At 36.0% G+C, this 19479-nt stretch overlaps 2 protein-coding genes across 2 annotated transcripts in view; one reads left to right on the top strand and one right to left on the bottom strand.

Annotated features, from left to right (window-relative positions):
- Nucleotides 1–12769, top strand: part of LOC145987926 (cytochrome P450 4c3-like) — a 49113-nt gene extending 36344 nt beyond the window's left edge. The window contains exons 7-12 of the mRNA XM_083122745.1: nucleotides 1783–1858; nucleotides 3208–3317; nucleotides 7272–7340; nucleotides 7756–7924; nucleotides 11428–11607; nucleotides 12590–12769. Coding sequence (XP_082978871.1) covers nucleotides 1783–1858; nucleotides 3208–3317; nucleotides 7272–7340; nucleotides 7756–7924; nucleotides 11428–11607; nucleotides 12590–12750 — 765 coding nt within the window. The 3' untranslated portion in view covers nucleotides 12751–12769. The remainder of the gene's footprint in view (nucleotides 1–1782; nucleotides 1859–3207; nucleotides 3318–7271; nucleotides 7341–7755; nucleotides 7925–11427; nucleotides 11608–12589) is intronic.
- A 3163-nt stretch (nucleotides 12770–15932) lies between these two features.
- Nucleotides 15933–19479, bottom strand: part of LOC145987927 (cytochrome P450 4C1-like) — a 125764-nt gene continuing 122217 nt past the window's right edge. Inside the window, exon 12 of the mRNA XM_083122746.1 lies at nucleotides 15933–16213. Coding sequence (XP_082978872.1) covers nucleotides 16041–16213 — 173 coding nt within the window. The 3' untranslated portion in view covers nucleotides 15933–16040. The remainder of the gene's footprint in view (nucleotides 16214–19479) is intronic.

Here is a 19479-nt window from a genome sequence, read left to right on the forward strand (position 1 = left end):
TAGAATGTAACTTAAAAGACAATAGTTATAATTATAATATTTTTTCAGCTCTGGGATTTATATATAAATTTTCTCGGGGAAAAATACAAAATTCAATACAAATACAAATTCATACAAATTCAATCTGTGTGAAAAACAACTTGAAGCACCTTCAAAATAAAATAATTGTAGCTATTGCGATAAAATTTTCAGCCATGTTATTTATACAGAATTTCCGGAGACATGTAACATCTGATCACATCAAAACTCAATCTGATTGAAATTACTATGAAAAAAAATCACTTGATACACTTTTTTAATCTTAAAATAATAAATAGTATGTAGCTTTAAAATAAATTAAATACTTAACTTTTAACACTGCAACAACACATCCGTACTCTTCAAACACTCACACGATAATGACCTCAACCCGTCCAATCTGCACAATCTTTGATTGTTTTTAATATAAAGGAATGGCTTTAAAAATATATATTTTCAAGTCAGCAAATGATAGCAAACAGTATTTCGTTTTATCTCTTGAAGATATGTTGGAAGTGTCCAAGCCCGATAGATCCTTAAATACGCCATTGTACGTACATGTATTCAAGTATGTGTGTATGTATATAACCATCCACATATGTGTTCTTGATTGGTTGATTTAGTTTATTTTACTTAGCTTTTTCTGACACTTTTGGCTAGGCGAGAAGATGTGGATGAGTGATGATATTGATGCAGCGACACTCGCAAAGAATGCTCATGCCCCGGCCAGGATTGGAACCCGAGAATACTGGCGTCGTAGCGGGCTGTGATAATCGCTCCACCATGAAAGTCAACTATATGTATTCACGCAATAAATTGTGTACATATTTATGCATTCATATATCTATATGTGTGCATGTATGTTTTATTTATGCAAATACGTACATTATAAAAGTGTGGCACACAGTAATACCAGGTCGTACAAATCCTCCGCCTTGGTGTTACAGAGCATTCCTCTTGTTGTTAATACGGTATTAACGGATCACCAAGTTTGGTAACTTTCTGTATATTATGGACTGTCATCAAGATGTAATATAAATACGTAGTGTATTAGAATTAAAATAGAGGTCTCTACGTACCTAAAAACTTAAATGAGTTAACACTTTAATTCAAGCAATTTACTATCATAAAAGATTGAATCAAAAATTTTAGCAACTTATAATTAGGCTTACCATATTTTTTTGGGTCCAACCCAGGACATATTCGCGATGAACTCGTTACTGCTGAATTTCAGTTTTTTTTTTACAAAAATAAATTGAAATTACTTAAAAGCCTTAACATTTTATTGGAACATTAAACTATAAATTGCACAAGAAAAAATATTAACATTATTTTCTAAAATCATTCAATTTATTTTCAAATGTTTACCTCTCTGTCCCAGGTATCATTATCTGTTAGTTGACTCTGTTGTACTTTTCACTAGACATGACTTTTTTTCAGAAATGGTTTGTTTGTTTTAATAACATCATAAAATTCACAACATGAAAGTTCTGAATTAATTTTAACATTTAGCAGATAATAATTGATCGATCCTTGTCGGTCTTAAATTCTGGTCGTGAATATTCAATACCGGTAGCTATTTTCATGTTTAGATTCTCAAAACCCCGGACATTTTGCAATCCCGGACATCACCCCGGACAGCACTAAAAACCAGGACTATCCGGGCTTTTCCCGGTCGTATGGTAAGCCTACTTATAATCTAAATTTTAATTTCAAAATCTTGATGTGTGTCTTTTAAATATTTTATGATTATTTCTGTTTCAGATAATTCGAGAGAGAAAGCTTGAAAGGAAGAACAAGTTTGAAGAAAGCAATAAGGAACTTGAGGAAATGGAAATAGGTAAAACAAAAATCTTATGAACAAAATGGAAGATTGTGTGAAATGTTCTTTTGATTTCTTAATAGTCATGTATTCGGTATCACCGAAAGGTTCATGAGTAATTTCTGAATGGGTAATCATTTATATCTTGACTCACGAATTTTGAATTACCATTATTAATCTTGATTTATCGATGAACATGATGGTGTGTGGTAAATACTGGGTGTACCATAAATAATAACGCAAACTGACACAGTTGAAAGTACACGATAATAGAAGCAAAAAAGTTTCAGTAAACATGGGTCTGCAAACGAGCCGTTTTCGATAATTGCGAATGTGTGGTTACAAGCCGCCACTGACTTCATTGTTTGTAAACGTTATCCTAGTTGGTTCTAATTCTAATAATACAGTAAGAAAAGTCATTGGAGATCTAATTTCTTTTATTGAACATTCTACTTACTTTAACATTAGTTAGTAACTTATTTTCACATGTTACAATTAGGCTGTTAAAGGATGTGTTCAAAGTGTCGTCCTTCCATCTGGATGCAATACTGTACGCGATTCAGAATTGCGTTTCGAATTCTTTCGAACCCCCCGGTTCATTTCGGAATTGATCACAAGCATGTACTGTACTGATTGTATCCATCCTGTTTGATTACAACTCCACCTCTCAGAAATGTTCTGTTTTGTAAACAAAGAGCAAACCCCGGAACGCGCAAGGAGTAAAGCACTCGGTGTTTACAACATGCAATCAGAGACGGCTTCTAACCACACATTCGCACACATTATTAGCATTTTACCAACTAGGACAACGTTTACAAACAATGAAGTCAGTGGCGGCTTGTAACCACACATTCGTAATTATCTCGAAAACGGCTCATTTGCAGACCCATGTTTACTGAGACTTTTTTGCTTCTATTATCGTGCAATTTAAACTGTGTCCGTTTGCGCTATTACTTATGATACACCCTGTATATTATCATACATCAAAACTCCATTAATACTGATATATTTTCCTAACAATTTTATGTCTCCACTCATGATTTTAGTAAACGATGTAATAATCAGAAACTTGTTACATACGTTATAACATATATAGCTAGTTATCTGACTAATTAAAGAAGTTACTGAATACCCACTTTCACATATTTTATATTATTATTAATATGATATAAATTATTTTCATTTGGCAGAAACGTGTTGCATGAAACATGTTATACATTATTTATTACTTTCCTTTGCAGAGATGAGTCAGTATTGACTTGAAAGAGTCATGATGCAGTACAGTTCTTGATAATGAGCTTATCATGTACATGTATTTACATACATAAATCTTCAGCCAGTTTACATGACATTGCCTTTATTTGTAGGTCAGAAGAAGCGTCTGGCATTCTTGGATTTGTTGATAGAAGCTTCCAAGGATGGCAAGGTTCTGACAGATGAAGAAATTCGAGAAGAAGTGGACACTTTCATGTTTGAGGTAAATCTTTGGTACTTCATATTTCAGATTATTTCTTGAATACACCTAAAGCCATCATCTATTTTTTGAAAGAGATGGAATTTAATTCTTCGCCAGTGAATACTTGAACACACATTTCCGGGGGAATTTTACATATGAATCGCATTAAATGGGTAACTCCAATCACCGGACCTAACCCCCTTTGGACATTTTCTCTTCGAGATTCATAATATAAAGATATTAAAAAAGAAAGGGTCATTGATATAACGGAGCTGTATTTGTATCAGGGTAACAGCAAACCGTCTATGTTTCGCGACATCATGAACGATGGAATGCGTTTTGATAAGAGGCGGCTGCGGCGTGGTGCTGATCACATCCCCTCCAAAAATGTGGGGCCCTAACCCCACATAGTACTCTAAATGGGCCTTCATGGCTCGGTGCTACATATATGCGCAGGGAACTTTAACTTCACCTTTATCTGTATATAGTTTATTCGTTTCTGTACCTCTGAGTAAATACGTTTATTTTTTACACACGCGAACCCTCTATGGCTGAGGGCCCCATAAAAGGCTTACTTGTCTCCGCTCCTCTCTCCCCCCGCACTGCGGGGTTTTGCGGCTTGTAGATCCGGCACACTGTGTATTACAAGATGGCGACTCCCGTGCAGAAGTCCTTTTGTGTCATTGAATTTGCAAGGTGTGGTTCTTCTGTGTCAGTTCAGCGAGCTTTTCGACGGCGATTGGGAAGTGATCCTCCATCCGACAACAACATTCGTCGATGGGTTAATAAGTTTCAAACAACTTTTTTAAGTTTCGATCTATCATTCCAGACATGCTGACCCGTGTTTGGGAAGAATTAGACTACCAAATGGATGTGTGCCGTGTCACGAAACGTTCTCACATTGAACAATTATAAGGTACACGATGTAAGCTTTGTCCTTGTACCCCACACATAAAGGAAATTAAACGGTTATGAAACCCCGATAATCATTTTGGGACACGCTGTATATACTTTCTTTGCTACAATTACGGTCTTTCATCATTGAACTGTATGGCGAATTCAAGGATACCTTGTATACTCTCATTACAAATTGTCCCAGTGTATAATAAATTACACAATTGTTATAATGAACACAAAACACTAAAAATACGTTATAATACGTCAAATCAGGGGCGTGGAATATAGACGGGTGGCCTCTAAACCTAATAGGGCCTGGAAAAAGTAAGAATTATTGTCATTGTTCTCATGTGAAACATTTACGCAAAAATTCACGATAATTTGCGTTGACATTTTTACTCATTTATTTTTTCTCGAATAAAAAGCAATTTGTCTTATCCTTTCTACTTTCCCTCGACCTTGCACTCCCGATTTTAATATTTTAACAATAAAGCACCTCCAAATGCCAAGATAAACAAGTGAATGCTTGCACTGTTTTCAACTCAAGAAGGCAATGGATAATATAAGCCTTTCTTACTTCCTTCCTACAGCTTCATATTTCAGCACCTGGAAAACAAAGAGAAACATTTTTAGAGTGAATGAAATTATTAAATATAATTTTCTTCAGTAATTTATTATTATTTAAATATGATAATTTGCTGACGCATCCCTGAAGATTTTGCATCGAATCACATTGAGATTTCAAATTTAAAAACGGATGGAAGTTTCGCCTTCTAATCTCGCCGAGGGCCTCGCGATATGTTGCTAAGCCACTGACAGTATGTACACCATTCATATGGACGGTCTCATTATAGCATTTCCTTTACACTGCTTAGAAAACGGAAATTCACTTCGTCTGTTCACCAAACATACACTTCTTTTTCGGTGCCATAATGAACTAAGCTGCTATTTCATAATGACAAAACATTATTTGAAAACTGCGGACTGAACAGCCGAGCACTGACTGCTTTCTGTAAGCATCTCACTGTAAAAACTATGCAATTAAAGATAATCTTATTCAGCACTGCAAACAAAATGATATAATAGTAGCATTACTATTTAATTGTTGTCGGCGAGTGCATTGCATCATGAAAAGATCATGCAACACATTTTCGCAACTCGATAACTCTTGTATTATTGAGAGGAGGCGGTTCATTGTTCTAAATGTTGCGTTCACACATTTTAGTTAGGGTGACCATACGTCCCGTTTCAGAGGCCTGTCCCGGTCGTCCCGTCGATATTATTAGGATCCCACCATTTGTCCCGTTTTATAAAAGTCTAGGAGTAATCTTGAAAATCAAGTCTAAATTTCAGAGGCATTTCATGCTAAAAAAATATGTTTTGTGTGTGTTCCGTTATTTGTAGAGCATGTAGTTTCAATACGAAATTGCAACAAGACCCAAACTCAAATGTCAAATTTCGCGTTGTATGTCAGATGTGTGGGGTAAGGTATTAGGGGAGATTTATAAACGGTTGGTGATTGATTTGCTTTATTTTACTTCCCTTTTGTGCCACTTTTGGCTAATTTGCGAAGATGGGGACGAGGGGTGATATGATGGAATTGAAGAATGGACACTCATAAACATCCATGCCCAGGCCAGGATTCGAACTCGGGACCCCTGGCGTCGTAGCGCGATGTGGTCACCACTCCGTTACGGGGGCCGGCTAAACGGTTGGTGAAAAATGAAGCTGCTCTCAAGAAGATTGATTTTTCTGTTAAATACTTCTGGCACTCCTCAGCTTGACTAACATCAAAGGTTGATCAGAAGGGACCAGAAATACACACCGAGATTATAACAATTAATACCTTTTGACAACGAGAGATCATATTTCAAATAATAATAATAATATCAACAATAATTTTATAATTAGGCCTAACCGATTTTTCATGAGGGGAGGGGGTAAACTGATCTCCTTGAAATGTCCCGTTTTGGGGCCAAAATATTATGGTCAACCTAATTTTAGTAGAAATAATGTTCACAAAAGTATAGTCTTCATCATTTCTGCTTCCCACCCGATTCCGGGAGATTTGTGCTTCAGCACATCGAACCCATCGTTTCTGTTGAATGGCGTTTGAGAGAGGTGTGCTCTGTAACTGCTTTCAAGTAGTTCTCCAATTGCCCTCAGGATGCTGAGTGAACACCGAAATTTTGTAGCTCTCAATTTTGGAGTTTGAACTAGGTACAGCTTGCATCAAAAAGGAAAGGTCAGCTGGATCTTATCATTTGTTATGAAAACTGGTAATGTTTTCGAGGGAGATTTGAAAATATATGTAAAAATTCAATAAATTATTTATGTAGAGATCTTCTTGCTCTTTACCAAATTTTGAAATTTAAGTAAATGAAATTATGAGATGTTCCTGCTGCAACTTATTTTGCATACGCCATGGTTCAAGTGCTTGCAAGTTATTTTATTATTTTCAATCTTTGACGTTGCAATTGACTTCTAGAAACAATTCCCTTTTATTACCCCCAATTAGTTTGAATAGTTTATATGAAAATATGTGTTTATCAAAATTAGTGTCGTTAATGTTAATACTTTGCAGACAAATTGCTCTGTAGTTTACCATTTAAATTGCGATATATGTTATGATGTTTCTCTCCACACAGTGATGTGTTCAACTTATTAACTTCAATATCAATTACGAAGCACAAAGACGTTATTTCTAATCATTGCAGATATTTAGACATTAGAGTAACTAAGTGAATGATATGTGTTATATTTTCATACTAACAGAATAGGCACTGTTCAACACAATAACTTAAACTGTATGTTTCATTATCTTTTTATGTTATGTTTTTATGTTACTTCGTACCATGACTTCTACTTACGTAATGTGTTTAGCTATTTGTTAAATATTATTAGTAATCTGTAGTCTTCTGTTTATATAATAATATTGTATTATCATATCGGAAATGTAACATTCCATCTACAGTATTTCACGACTGATGGCAAAACAGCCTCAGGATGAACAAGAAAGAATTTTAATTTTAATGTTAATTATGATACGATTAACTTTTCTTCTTTTACATATTTTAGGGCCATGATACAACTGCAACATCAATAAGTTTTTGTCTCTTTCTACTCGGATGTTACTCTGATGTGCAGGTAAGATTCTTTTGAACCTTTCAGAAAGTTTAATCGCAACACAAATAACTATATAGCTACGAGTGATTTATTTGATATTATTGAATATAACTCTTGTGTATTCTGCTCCAATAAACTTGACAAAACTCTGATCCATCTTTCCAGTTGCTCGAGGGAAATTCTATAAATTCAGTAAAGAGGAAAATAAAAATATTATAAAAATAAAGTGTGTAAATACAGCTTATTCTTATTTTTCACAGTGTGATACTGCATATAGCTTATTAAACTTAATTTTGTAACATATTAATACGTAAGACATATAATCTATTATGTAATTTGATACCCCATAAATTAATTGGTAAGTAAGTATCACAAAATAAATATCATCTCACAACTAGGTCAAATAATAGTATTGTCCTTCGTCTTTACTTCGCAGGAGAAGGCGTTTGAGGAGCTGAAGTCCATCTTCGGAGACTCCAAGAGACAAGCGACCATGCAGGACCTGGCTGAGATGAAGTACCTGGAGAGATGCATCAAAGAGTCTCTAAGGCTATACCCCAGTGTTCCCATGTTTGCAAGGGATCTAAAAGAAGATGTCCATACTAGTAATTACAAATGCTGCTAATCCTTTATTTATACTGAATTGATCCATCTTGGCTCATGTCGTGCAATGTTGTGTTAGAATTTAGTTACAAATCAAGAGACCATACTGCAATAGTGTCAATATATTTTCAGTATAGACATCGTGGTATCATAACAGAAAATACAATGGCCTCGTCTAGTTAGATGCTCTTTTCGACATTAGGTATAGTACAGGTGTTTCCCGGTGTCAAGCTGGTGCAAGGAAATGACGTTCAACCAAGTAGACGGATTCAAGTTCAGAAGATTCAACAAATGCCTGTCTGCTGCTTTAAACGTTTATTTGATTAGTTAGCATGCACCACGTGATCATGCACCACACACTACATCGCTCCAGAACGTAGTGCAGACACCAAATACACTACTTTACTCCAAATCAAAGAAGTAGACGAGTCAGTGTTGCACCGTGTAACTAACTAGACTCCAGAGAGAGTCAAAAAGTGCAGAGAACTAGACGGGCCTATTGAAATGGATAGGGGGCTTTTTGCATACTGGCTAACCTTCTTCCATGACATTGAGTGTATGCATAAAAAAAAACTGGGTTTTGTGTACCCTAGCTACCCTTAGCCCATGAAATTGGCTCACAAATGAAAGTACAAAAAGTATGGCTTAAAGTTTAAACCCTCTATAAGTAATACAATAACGATAATAATAATAATAAAAGAAATACGTGTTTAGAGCTTTCACAGTACCTGGCGTTAGACTACGCCAGGTTCTGTATGAATTAAATTCACAAGACACTTATATTTTGAATATTGAAAATGTAGGTAGCTTTACGTTTCTCGTAAATTTCTACATTCTCTTAATAATCATATTAATTAAGGATAATTAAGATTGGGTAGTTATAACCTACTGTTGCAAATCACACACAGGGGTTTTCCGTAATTTGAAGTAGAAATAGCATCTGAAAATCAGGAAATCTAACAAAATCTCATGAACTGGTTGCCCAAACAATTCAACTATGTTACAATCTTTTTTATATATATAATTTGTTTTCACAACAATAGTGTGTATTTGATTATTGGCATGCCTTGCAATCATCGTTGGAAACTACTTTTTCCATTTTCTGTAGAACATGTGAGGATTGTAAATGGAGTTGCATCGCTAATGTAAGATTTTTTCTTCCTTCTATGGAATCACTCTTGCACAAGTAATGAATGAGTAAACGCATCAGTAGCTTTGCTTCGGATGTGAGAGGCCTTGTACTGTGGCGCACGTCACACACCTCTAACTGCTATCATGCTAAATTTCTCGTATAATGGGAAAATGATTAATATTTTTATTGCGATATTCAATAACAGTGAGTGAAAAATCAAAATGAAAGTTCATAAACGAAACAGAAGCTTTTTGAAAATATACCGGGTGCGGCAGAATGGAGTCCCACATTTGAAAGGTGAATACAAGAGAAACGGTAAAAGGTACAAAAAAACACGTTTATTTCTGAATAGTACATGTAATAAAGTTTCATTTCCTTAGGTTTTAAAAATTATGTCGTTCAAATGGCGGCCACCGTGAGCTATACACATCCGAAGTCGTTCCTTGAAGTTCTGCATTACTCTCTCCAGCATATCTCGAGGAATGGCGGCGATTTCTTCTCTTATCGCTTCCTTAAGTTGTTCGAGAGTTGGAGGCCGATGTTTGTAGACCTGAGCTTTGAGGTAGCTCCACAATAAGAAATCGCAAGGGATCAGATCAGGGGAGCGAGACAGCCACTCAATTTTGCACCGTAACGAAATCAGATGTCCAGGAAACATTCCTTGCAAAAAGGCATGGGAGCGACGACTAGTGTGGCATGTAACCCCAGCCTGCTGAAAACAGAAGTGCTCTAGATCATGTTCTTGAAATTCTGCAAATTGGGGCTGGAAAAAGTTCTGCAACATTCCACACTAGCGGTCGGATGTCACAGTTACGGTGACGTCACCCTCTTAAAAAAAATAGGGCCCCACAACGCCCAAACTGGACACCGCGCAGTCACTTCCGGGCTGTGAAGAGCTCTTTGGTGGAGCTCTCGGGGGTTATGTGGAGTCCAGTAACGAAAATGCTGCTTGTTGACTGTTCCAGAAAGATGGAAATGGGCTTCGTCGCTGCTCCACACAATAGCGTCGGGAAGCACAGCTGCAAGTATTCTCCGACACAAGGTTCTCCGCCTTTCCCAGTCCTGCTGACTTAATTCTTGTGCAATCATAATTTTGTACGGGTTGAAATGCAGGCCCGAGTGCAAAATTCGCCTCAGAGAACGATCGGAAATTTCGAGTGCAGCAGCATGTTTTCGAGCCTTGGAGACTGCTCTATGGACGCTCTGACGTCAGCAATGTTTTCGGGCGTTCTAATGCTCTTGGACAGCCAACTGATTTTATCGATAATGCAGATCCAGTTGCCCTTAGATTTAGACGGAAACGTGTACGAAATGCTCTTTGTGTCGCGGTCACGGATTCGGTATATTTGAAATAGTACGCTTCGATTATGTATCCGCGTTGTTCACCTGACAAAGGCATGGTATCTACTGGAAAACCTTATCGCCTGCCCGAGTGAATGAGACCTCCTGCCACTCCATTCTGCCACACCTTGTATTTGGGTATAGTTTTATATTGGAAATGTATTTTAATGATTAGTCTAATTAATAATAATTATAATAATAATAATAATAATAATAATTATTATTATTATATGCCTTTATCCCTCCAAAAATGGAACGTCACACTTGAGTTCGATAATGAATGATAACCTCGGCCCCCAACCCGAAAGCACATATTTAATTCGGACCAGGGCCGTATGTAGGATCTGTAGACCCCTAGGCTGAACCTGTGGTGTGGGTCCTACTGGGGAGAAATATTTTGAAAATAATATTTCAATTGAAAACAATATTTTATTTTTTAAAATAACATATTGTAATTTTAAGTAAACATGTTAGGCAAATGCAAGATAAAAAAGGAGAGTAACAAGCAAGCAAATTTTACTTATATTTAATTCAAATACAGTACGTTCCCAAACAATCAGACTTAAAATGAAAGTGTAAGATAATCTTAGTGGCTTATTGGTTTGCGCCTACACTTCATACTAATGAAGCTACTTATAATATCTTCATAACTTAGTTGTCTTAAAATATCACTTTCAATGCTGAGCAAAACCAAAACGTTGAGCTTGTCTTCTTGTTTTTGATTAACTTCAATTTTGTAAATGACTTTCTCCACTGCTGTTTGTGACCATAAGTGACAGGTACATTCTTAGCGCGACCTCAATATTAGGAAAACAATCTTTGACATTTTTTGTAGGAGGAGCACCTCAGTATTAATACATACATTTTATTTATTTTAGTCTATTCAAAATTAAAATTTTTAAAGTTTTTTTTTTGTGTGTGGTGCGGGCCCATAGGCTGCAGCCTAGATAGCCTGCGCGTAAATGCGGCCCTGATTCGGACTCTTCATAGTGTTCCGATTGATACTAATCATGTGAATCATTCTTTCCCCAGAGGACTATACGTTTCCTTCAGGATCAACTGTGGTCATCTGTGCCTATATGGCTCACAGGAACCCTAAGGTCTTCCCGAATCCAGAGGAGTTCAACCCAGACAACTTTCTTCCCGAGAAGACTCAAGGGAGACACGCCTACACCTTCATCCCTTTCAGTGCCGGAGCAAGGAACTGCATAGGTAATATTCTTTATGGTTCATTTCGCCGTTTCATTTCCACACTACCAGAATAACCGCTAGGTCTTCACACAAGTTTACAAATAAATTGAGTTCCTTTGGATATTGTGCCGATCGAACGTGGCCCGCGTAGCAGCTGGGAGCACTCTACTTGCCGGCGAAATAACCAAATGAAAGCACAATTGTGTATCCAATTTAGGATCGGTGTCACAGTGTAAATCGTCCCTCATGGTAATTGGTACCCCGGAAAAAGGAAAGTGTCCCCCCGGAAAAAATATAATAGATTAAGTCTATTGTAAACTTCCAACCCCCCACTCCCATGGTAGAATTTCCCCCTCAGATAAAGCAGGGGGAAGAAACACAATGGTTCTTAATTATATTATATTTACACCCCGGACATTCTACCATAGGTGACTCATGGTATTTCGTCCCCCTCCAAATTTTAAGTAGGGATCTTTTATCATCAGGGTGACGTTTTACATCAGTGTAAAAGTCAAGGGGGACAAAATACATTGATACAGCGAAGAACGCGGGAAAAACCAGAATGATAAATGCAACCTCCTGTTAAAATTAGCCCTGATTGCCACCTTTGAGGGTGGAAAGTTATAAAAATACGAAATATCTTATTGTGTATGCCGCTCCCCTAGAAAGCAGCTATGTACGTATATTTTACCTTTACAATTGTATCCCCTCCCGAAAATAAAAATTGTGTACGCCAGTAATTAAGACGTATGTAATCTCAATAGTCATGTTCGACTGCATATGCATCTTTAGTATTAGAATGTCTACAGTCTATAACTACATAGCCTAACTTTCGTGTATATTGATCACTTAGTAACCACTGCAGATTTAGACAAAATTTGTATCCGACAGACTTCTCATGTAGTACTACATAGATCACAACAATATAAGTTAAGCTGTTTGGAAATATTTTGTTACAATTCTAATGAGTATATACGTATATTTTGTATAATTATATTTCTAGGTCAGAAGTTCGCATTGCTGGAGGAGAAGGTTGTCGTTTCGTCAGTTCTCAGGAACTTCAGAATAGAATCTCTCCAGAAACCAGAAGAACTGGAGTTGGAAGCACAGCTAGTTCTGAAACCACGAAACGGATTAAGGCTGAAGTTAACGCCAAGAAGCTAACAAATATGATGTTCCTTTCAAATTATATGTTTGTAATGTATATTATATTTATTATTTACCAATTAATAAAATTGTACAAGGTTTTTTTAGGAATAACGTGCTTTGAATCAATTTTTCCTTACGAATGATATGTTATGTAGATATTGTTGATAAAAGTTGATGTTTTCAGCGTATACTGTCACTTGCTAATCTCATAGTTTGTTTTGTTTTTTGTTTTGTTTTGTTCATATTTCAATGATCTGAATTGTGTTATGTATTTTTCCTTATTTTGGATTAGAGTATTCCTGATGGCGCAGTGGTAACGTCGTCGCCTTGTAATCAAAGTGTCCCGGGTTCGATACCCGGTGGAGGCACATAGTGCTTCCGATCCCACTTTAAACTGTAGGTCCAGTCCCAATTAGCCTTACTGTGCATAAAGTGGACTTAAGACACAAACTCACTCACTCACTCACTCAAACTCACATTAGAGTATTAGGGTAATTGCTACGATTAGGATGCTTTGGATGATAAGGATCGGTGGCGGCGATTAGGGGAACAAGGAGGGGCAGTTGCCCCCACACTTTTCGTCACTTTTGCCCCTGCCCTATGCTAAATCTTATCTACAAAGGGAAATATACTGTCTTTATCCCCTCAGATTTGGCACCTTCTCCCCCACCCCGGTTTTGGAACCCAATCGCCGCCACTGATAAGGATAATAAGGATATACATTAGATACATATCAAGGAGATTGGAGCAGCAGGATTGAGGTCTTACCGCATGGAACCCCGCCGTCCTGCAATTCATTGAAGTATGAAATAACCTTATTTACATCAAAACAAGTTAATCTTTGACCGAAGGTGCTTATAACAGGATAAGTTAAATAGTAAACGCATTTGCATGCATGCTAACTCGGTAAATAATGCAAATGTAGAATTGTAGGTGATTATTTTAATGTTGCTTGTAGACTTTACCCAATTTGACACATGGTCTGTAAAGAGCACCACAAAAATCACATATTTTCTAGATGGGTTCAATGTTTTCGATAATATTTTGGCAAGAAATAGTCTACTTTGTGTATGTAGTCACAATTGACATACATATTGACAGCTACATTGTAAATTGCTATTTCAGGGCTTCTTTCTCTAACAATTTCCCAACACACTGTTTCTTGACTCTTATCAAAAGTTCTGCCCTACCCGGAAAGAATCCTGTCAACGTCCCTGGTGTTTGTGGCTAAACTTGTGTTGTTGCTTCACAGGCCAGCTGTGTATTGCTGCTTGTAGGTGTAGGCAAATGACCACCTAATGAACTGCAATTACAGTAACAATAGAAAGAGTGTAGCTACTACTTTATGTTGAAGTGACATATTAAAAAATGCCCTTTTATAACATATAGAGGCCAGATTTCTAGGCAAAAAAAAACACCACCTAATAGACAGGTAAAAATGCACTAAAAAGGCACAAAAATACACACTAGAATATTTAAAAAGGAATGGGCAGTAAGTGTTTAATATTGTGAATTATGGGAAAACTAAAATTCAGACTATCTTACCTAAAATTTAATATTTCTATAATATTGATAACTGTAGTGTCGTAATATGTCTGTATATGTATTTTTTCCATTAACAGAAATGTACATAAAGTAGGAATTGCAGCTTTCCTGGCGACATGAGAAGAGAGAGAGCAATGTATGCGCTCGAAACGTTGGACGCTAACGTCGATTTAAGCTGGCTCGTACCCCGAGAATACTTGTTCGAGACCATACGTTATTCGTTGTTGTTATTTTTTTCTTAAAAAAATGATATTCTCCGAAGACGAGAGAATTTGAAATCAGACTAGTTTCTTAGTTCTGACTTACTGTGAACATTGAAGATTACCTCAACAAGGCGTTCATTGGAGATCGTTTTTAAAGTTCCAGCCGTTAAAAAGGACGGGAAGAAAACTTCAGCAATAGGACACAGTTAAAATATTACATGGTCCGTCATTTATTTTTACATTTGTCACCACCATTAGAATTGAAGCATATAATTTACATTTGGATGACTAAATAAGTCCTCTACAATTATATATACTAAGAGTCGACAACTAACTACCTTATTACATAATGTACAGTATATTAGCAGTGTTGGACGCTCTTGTGGAACGTACGAAAATAATTGTAATTTTTCGATTATTTATTGATTAAGCCCAAACGATACTTTTTGTTTAGATTAGAAATTTTCACAATAAGACGTTTTCATACAACAATTCAATTAATAAACATTATAACACTTCATATTTGAATAGGATTAACATCAACATTATTCCTACAAATACGAACATAAAATACACAGACCAAATACACCGGTACCCCAATCAGAATGTACTTTTCAGGGTTGGATCAATATATTAAAGTTTATTTTAGACTGAAAATAACTACCAAATAGCAAGTGATAACTGGTAAGGGCGAATGTATATAACTAATTACATGTCGGTCAACCTGGAAATAATCACATGAGTCATGATACTCATGACAAACAGCTGGTGCTCAAAAAACTATTAAATACTAATTGCAATATGAATAAATGAATTTATAAACTAAGCTTGATTATATTATAGATACTACCAGTTCACAAATGATCAGTCCAAGGAACACGAAGTCTACCAGTCCAAGATAGCGAACTGCGAAATGACCTCAACGGCTTCGAAAGTGAGAGAGGGACTGCCCATCTCCAGATAACATGACCTGTGACGTAATAACCCCCTTCCCCCGAAAAACACCAAACTATAACTTTTGTCCAGTCTTGCGGCGGGCGCCCTACATGCTGGCAATGGAAGTGGGGAGCGGGGAAACAACCAATCCAGCGCGATAAGAAACGCAGCAGCCTATATAACGAGGTGCGCGGAAGCACCTTCCTCCGCGACGTCGTAACTCTCGGCGCCACCGCTCTTATCTGGATGGTCTGCGAGGTATTCCCCGCTCTCCTTGTCAGCATGTAGGCCGACCGCCGTAAGAGTAGACAAGTGCTATTATAGGAAACAATCTGATTCAGATTCTACAAGCGAATATGGTTACACATTTTGGGAACTTGTGTGCACTAACAGTCGAAATAGGCAACTTTAGGCACAAGAGAATTTACACATAATCGTTGTAGTATCCTGAAACACTTCTGTAGTGAAAACTTAGGAATTCCTTCATTCGTACTAATTAAATAGGCTTTTAGGGCGAAATAGGGTTCTAATGATATAAACCTACACCTATGTGCTTAATTTAGTAGTAAAATAAAGAAACTCAAAAGATAAATGAAACCTTTCCGATTAAAAATTCTTTATTTATGATATACATGTAGTTCTTGGGTAGAGTTTCACATTAACTCCATTGGCTGCCTTCAGGACAAGTTGGGCTTCGAGCTCAAGGTCCTCTGGCCTGCCAACAGCTTCTATCCTGTAGTTTCTCAGAACAGTTGAAATCACGACCTTCTCTTCTAGTAAAGCGAATTTCTGCCCTGTAAAATACAAGAATAATTATGGTAAATTAATCCTTAAATCCACAGCTGAATATGAGGGAAAATAGATACCAACCAAATATGTCGACTTAGGTTCCATTTTGTTCACAAGCAAACTTAAGATAATTTGGGGGGGGGGGGCAGGTTGTCATAAATCATATTTTGTATGTCTAAATATACACAACTTCTACATGAATTTTTTGGGGGGCAGATGGTGCCTTGTGTAGTAGTTCCTCCATTCATATTGGCGGTTAGACGCAGAGCTGACAACTCTGCACTGTAAAAAAGACATGTCAAGAAACAGAAAATATTCCGGAGGTAAAATAGTCCCCCGTTCGGACTACTTTGGGAGGTTCCTGGACTAAGGATAAGATCTACATTAGGAATAAGGATATTAAATTAGGCACCTGGAATGTTCTGAGCCTTTACCGGCCTGGGGCATTTCAGTGTACAGTTAATGAGATAGTGAAGTATAAATTAGATGTAGTTGCTGTCCAGGAAGTTAGGTGGCCAGGAGAAGGGAATTGTAAAACTAAAAATTATACTTTTTTCTATGGTGGTACTGAAAGCCATAATTTTGGAACAGGCTTTTTCATAAATAATAGAATTATCTCGGCTCTTAAAACAGTAGAATTTATTAATCATTGGATATCATATGCAGTTTTACAGGGTAGGTGGTGTAAAATTATTTTAATAAACATACATGCACCAACGGAAGATAAAGATGATAATACTAAAGATGATTTTTATACAGAGTTAGAACAGGTCTTTGATAAATTTTCTCAGTATGATATGAAAATTCTGTTAGGTGACTGTAATGCACAGATTGGCAAAGAAGAGACATTTAAACCCACGATTGGTAAAGAAAGTCTTCATGAATTAAGTAATGATAATGGCATAAGATTGATTACTTTTGCAACCTCAAAGAATTTAATTGTGAAAAGTACCACTTTTAAACATAAAGATATCCATAAATATACCTGGTCTTCTCCAGATGGTAAAACTCATAATCAGATAGATCATATTCTCATTGATAAGAGAAGGCATACTAGTATAATTGACGTTCGTACACATAGAGGTGCTGACTGTGCCAGTGACCATTATTTAGTAATTGCTAAATTAAGAGAATGACTCTCAGTGATAAATCATAAGCTACAAAATCTAAAAGTTATAAAATTTGATACAGGAAAGTTTACTGATGAAAGAATTAAGAAAGATTACCAAATTAAACTGTCAAATAGATTTGATGCTTTGCAGGATTTAAATGAAGATGAAAATATAAATGAAACAGACGTAAATAAGAATTGGGAGCACTTACGTAATGCAATAGAATCAGCAGCTGAAGAAAGTATAGGATACCATAAACCGAGAAAAAGTAAGCCATGGTTTGATAATGAATGTCATAATCTAATAGAAATAAGAAATCAGGCTAGACTTAGGTGGTTAAATAACTCTGATGATACAAACTAAACAATTATAATAGAATAAAGCGAGAAGTTAACCGCACGTTTAGAAGTAAAAAAAGAGATTAGTTGAAAAGCAAAATTAACGAAATTGAAACAAACAGCAAAAATAAAAATATCAGAGATTTATATAAAAGTGTAAATGAGTTTAGAAAGGGTTTGCAACCTAAAGTAAACTTGATAAAAGATAAAGACGGTGATTTTCTAGCTGACCCAAGCGATATTCTAAATAGATGGAAGAACTACTTTAATGACCTTTTAAATGTCCATGTAGGAGATAAATCAGAAGAAAATGAAGTCCACACAGCCGAACCTTTAGTTCCAGAACCTAACTTGACTGAAGTTAAATATGCTATTAAAAGGCTAAAGAATAACAAAGCACCTGGCATTGATTTAATACCAGCTGAGTTAATTAAATATGGTGGAAATTCATTAATATGTCAAATTCATAAATTAATTTGTTTAATATGGAATAAAGAATAAATCCCTCAACAGTGGAAAGAATCCATAATTGTTCCTGAGTTTAAAAAAGGTGATAAAATGAACTGCAATAATTACCGTGGAATTTCTCTACTCTCAACAACATACAAAATATTGTTTAACATTCTTTTAACAAGACTAACCCCATATGCTAATGAAATTATAGGTGATTATCAATGTGGATTTAAACGTAAAAGATCAACTACAGATCAAATTTTTAACATCAGACAGACACTTGAAAAAAAGTGGGAATATAATCAAAATGTCCATCAGCTATTCATTGATTTCAAAAAAGCATATGATTCAGTCAAAAGAGATAAATTATATAATATATTAGTAGAGTTTGGAATACCTAAGAAGCTTGTTAGTATGATCAAAATATGCACCAGTGAAACAGAAAGTAAAATTCGTGTGGGTATTAATATGTCTGGCAAATTTACAATTCATGATGGGTTAAAACAAGGAGATGCATTACGTATCTCCATTGTTCTTTAATTTTGCCTTAGAATATGCTGTTAGGAAGGTAAAAGAAACTAAAGAAGGACTAAAATTAAATGGTGTAACTCAGTTGTTAGCAAATGCAGATGATGTAGACTTACTGGGGGATGATGTGAATACAATTAAGAATAATGCTAAAATATTTTTCAAAACTGCTAAAGAGATAGGTTTGGAAGTTAACAAAGAGAAAACTAAATATATGCTTACAGGCCGAAACCAAGTGTTAGGTAATAATCAAAATCTAATTATTGATAACAACTCGTTTGAACCAGTTTCCAAATTCAAATACTTAGGAGTAATATTAACAAATGAAAATTATATTAAAGAGGAAATAAAAAGTAGGCTTAATTCAGGAAATGCATGTTACTTCTCTCTTCATAAACTTTTGTCTTCTCGTTTAATATCTAAGAAACTAAAAGTTAAAATATACAAAACAGTAATTTTGCCTGTAGTATTATATGGATGTGAAACTTGGTCCCTTACATTGAAAGAGGAACATAAATTGAGAGTATTTGAAAATAAGATCCTTAGGAAAATCTTTGGACCTATAAGTGATGAGGAGACAGGTGAGTGGAGAAGGTTACATAATTTAGAACTACATAATTTGTATTCATGTCCAGATATTATTAGAATAATTAAATCAAGAAGACTTAGGTGGGCAGGCCATGTGGCACGAATGGGAGAGGAAAGAGGAGTTTACAGGATTCTTGTTGGGAAACCTGATGGTAAGAGACCTGTAGGAAGGCAAAGACGAAGATGGAGAGAAAACGTTGAGATGGACCTAAGGGAAATCGGTAGGGATGTAAAAGAGTATATAGATCTTGC

This window comes from Lepisma saccharinum, chromosome 5 (genome assembly GCF_977018435.1).
Source record: "Lepisma saccharinum chromosome 5, izLepSacc3.1, whole genome shotgun sequence".
In the NCBI taxonomy this organism is placed as follows: domain Eukaryota; kingdom Metazoa; phylum Arthropoda; class Insecta; order Zygentoma; family Lepismatidae; genus Lepisma; species Lepisma saccharinum.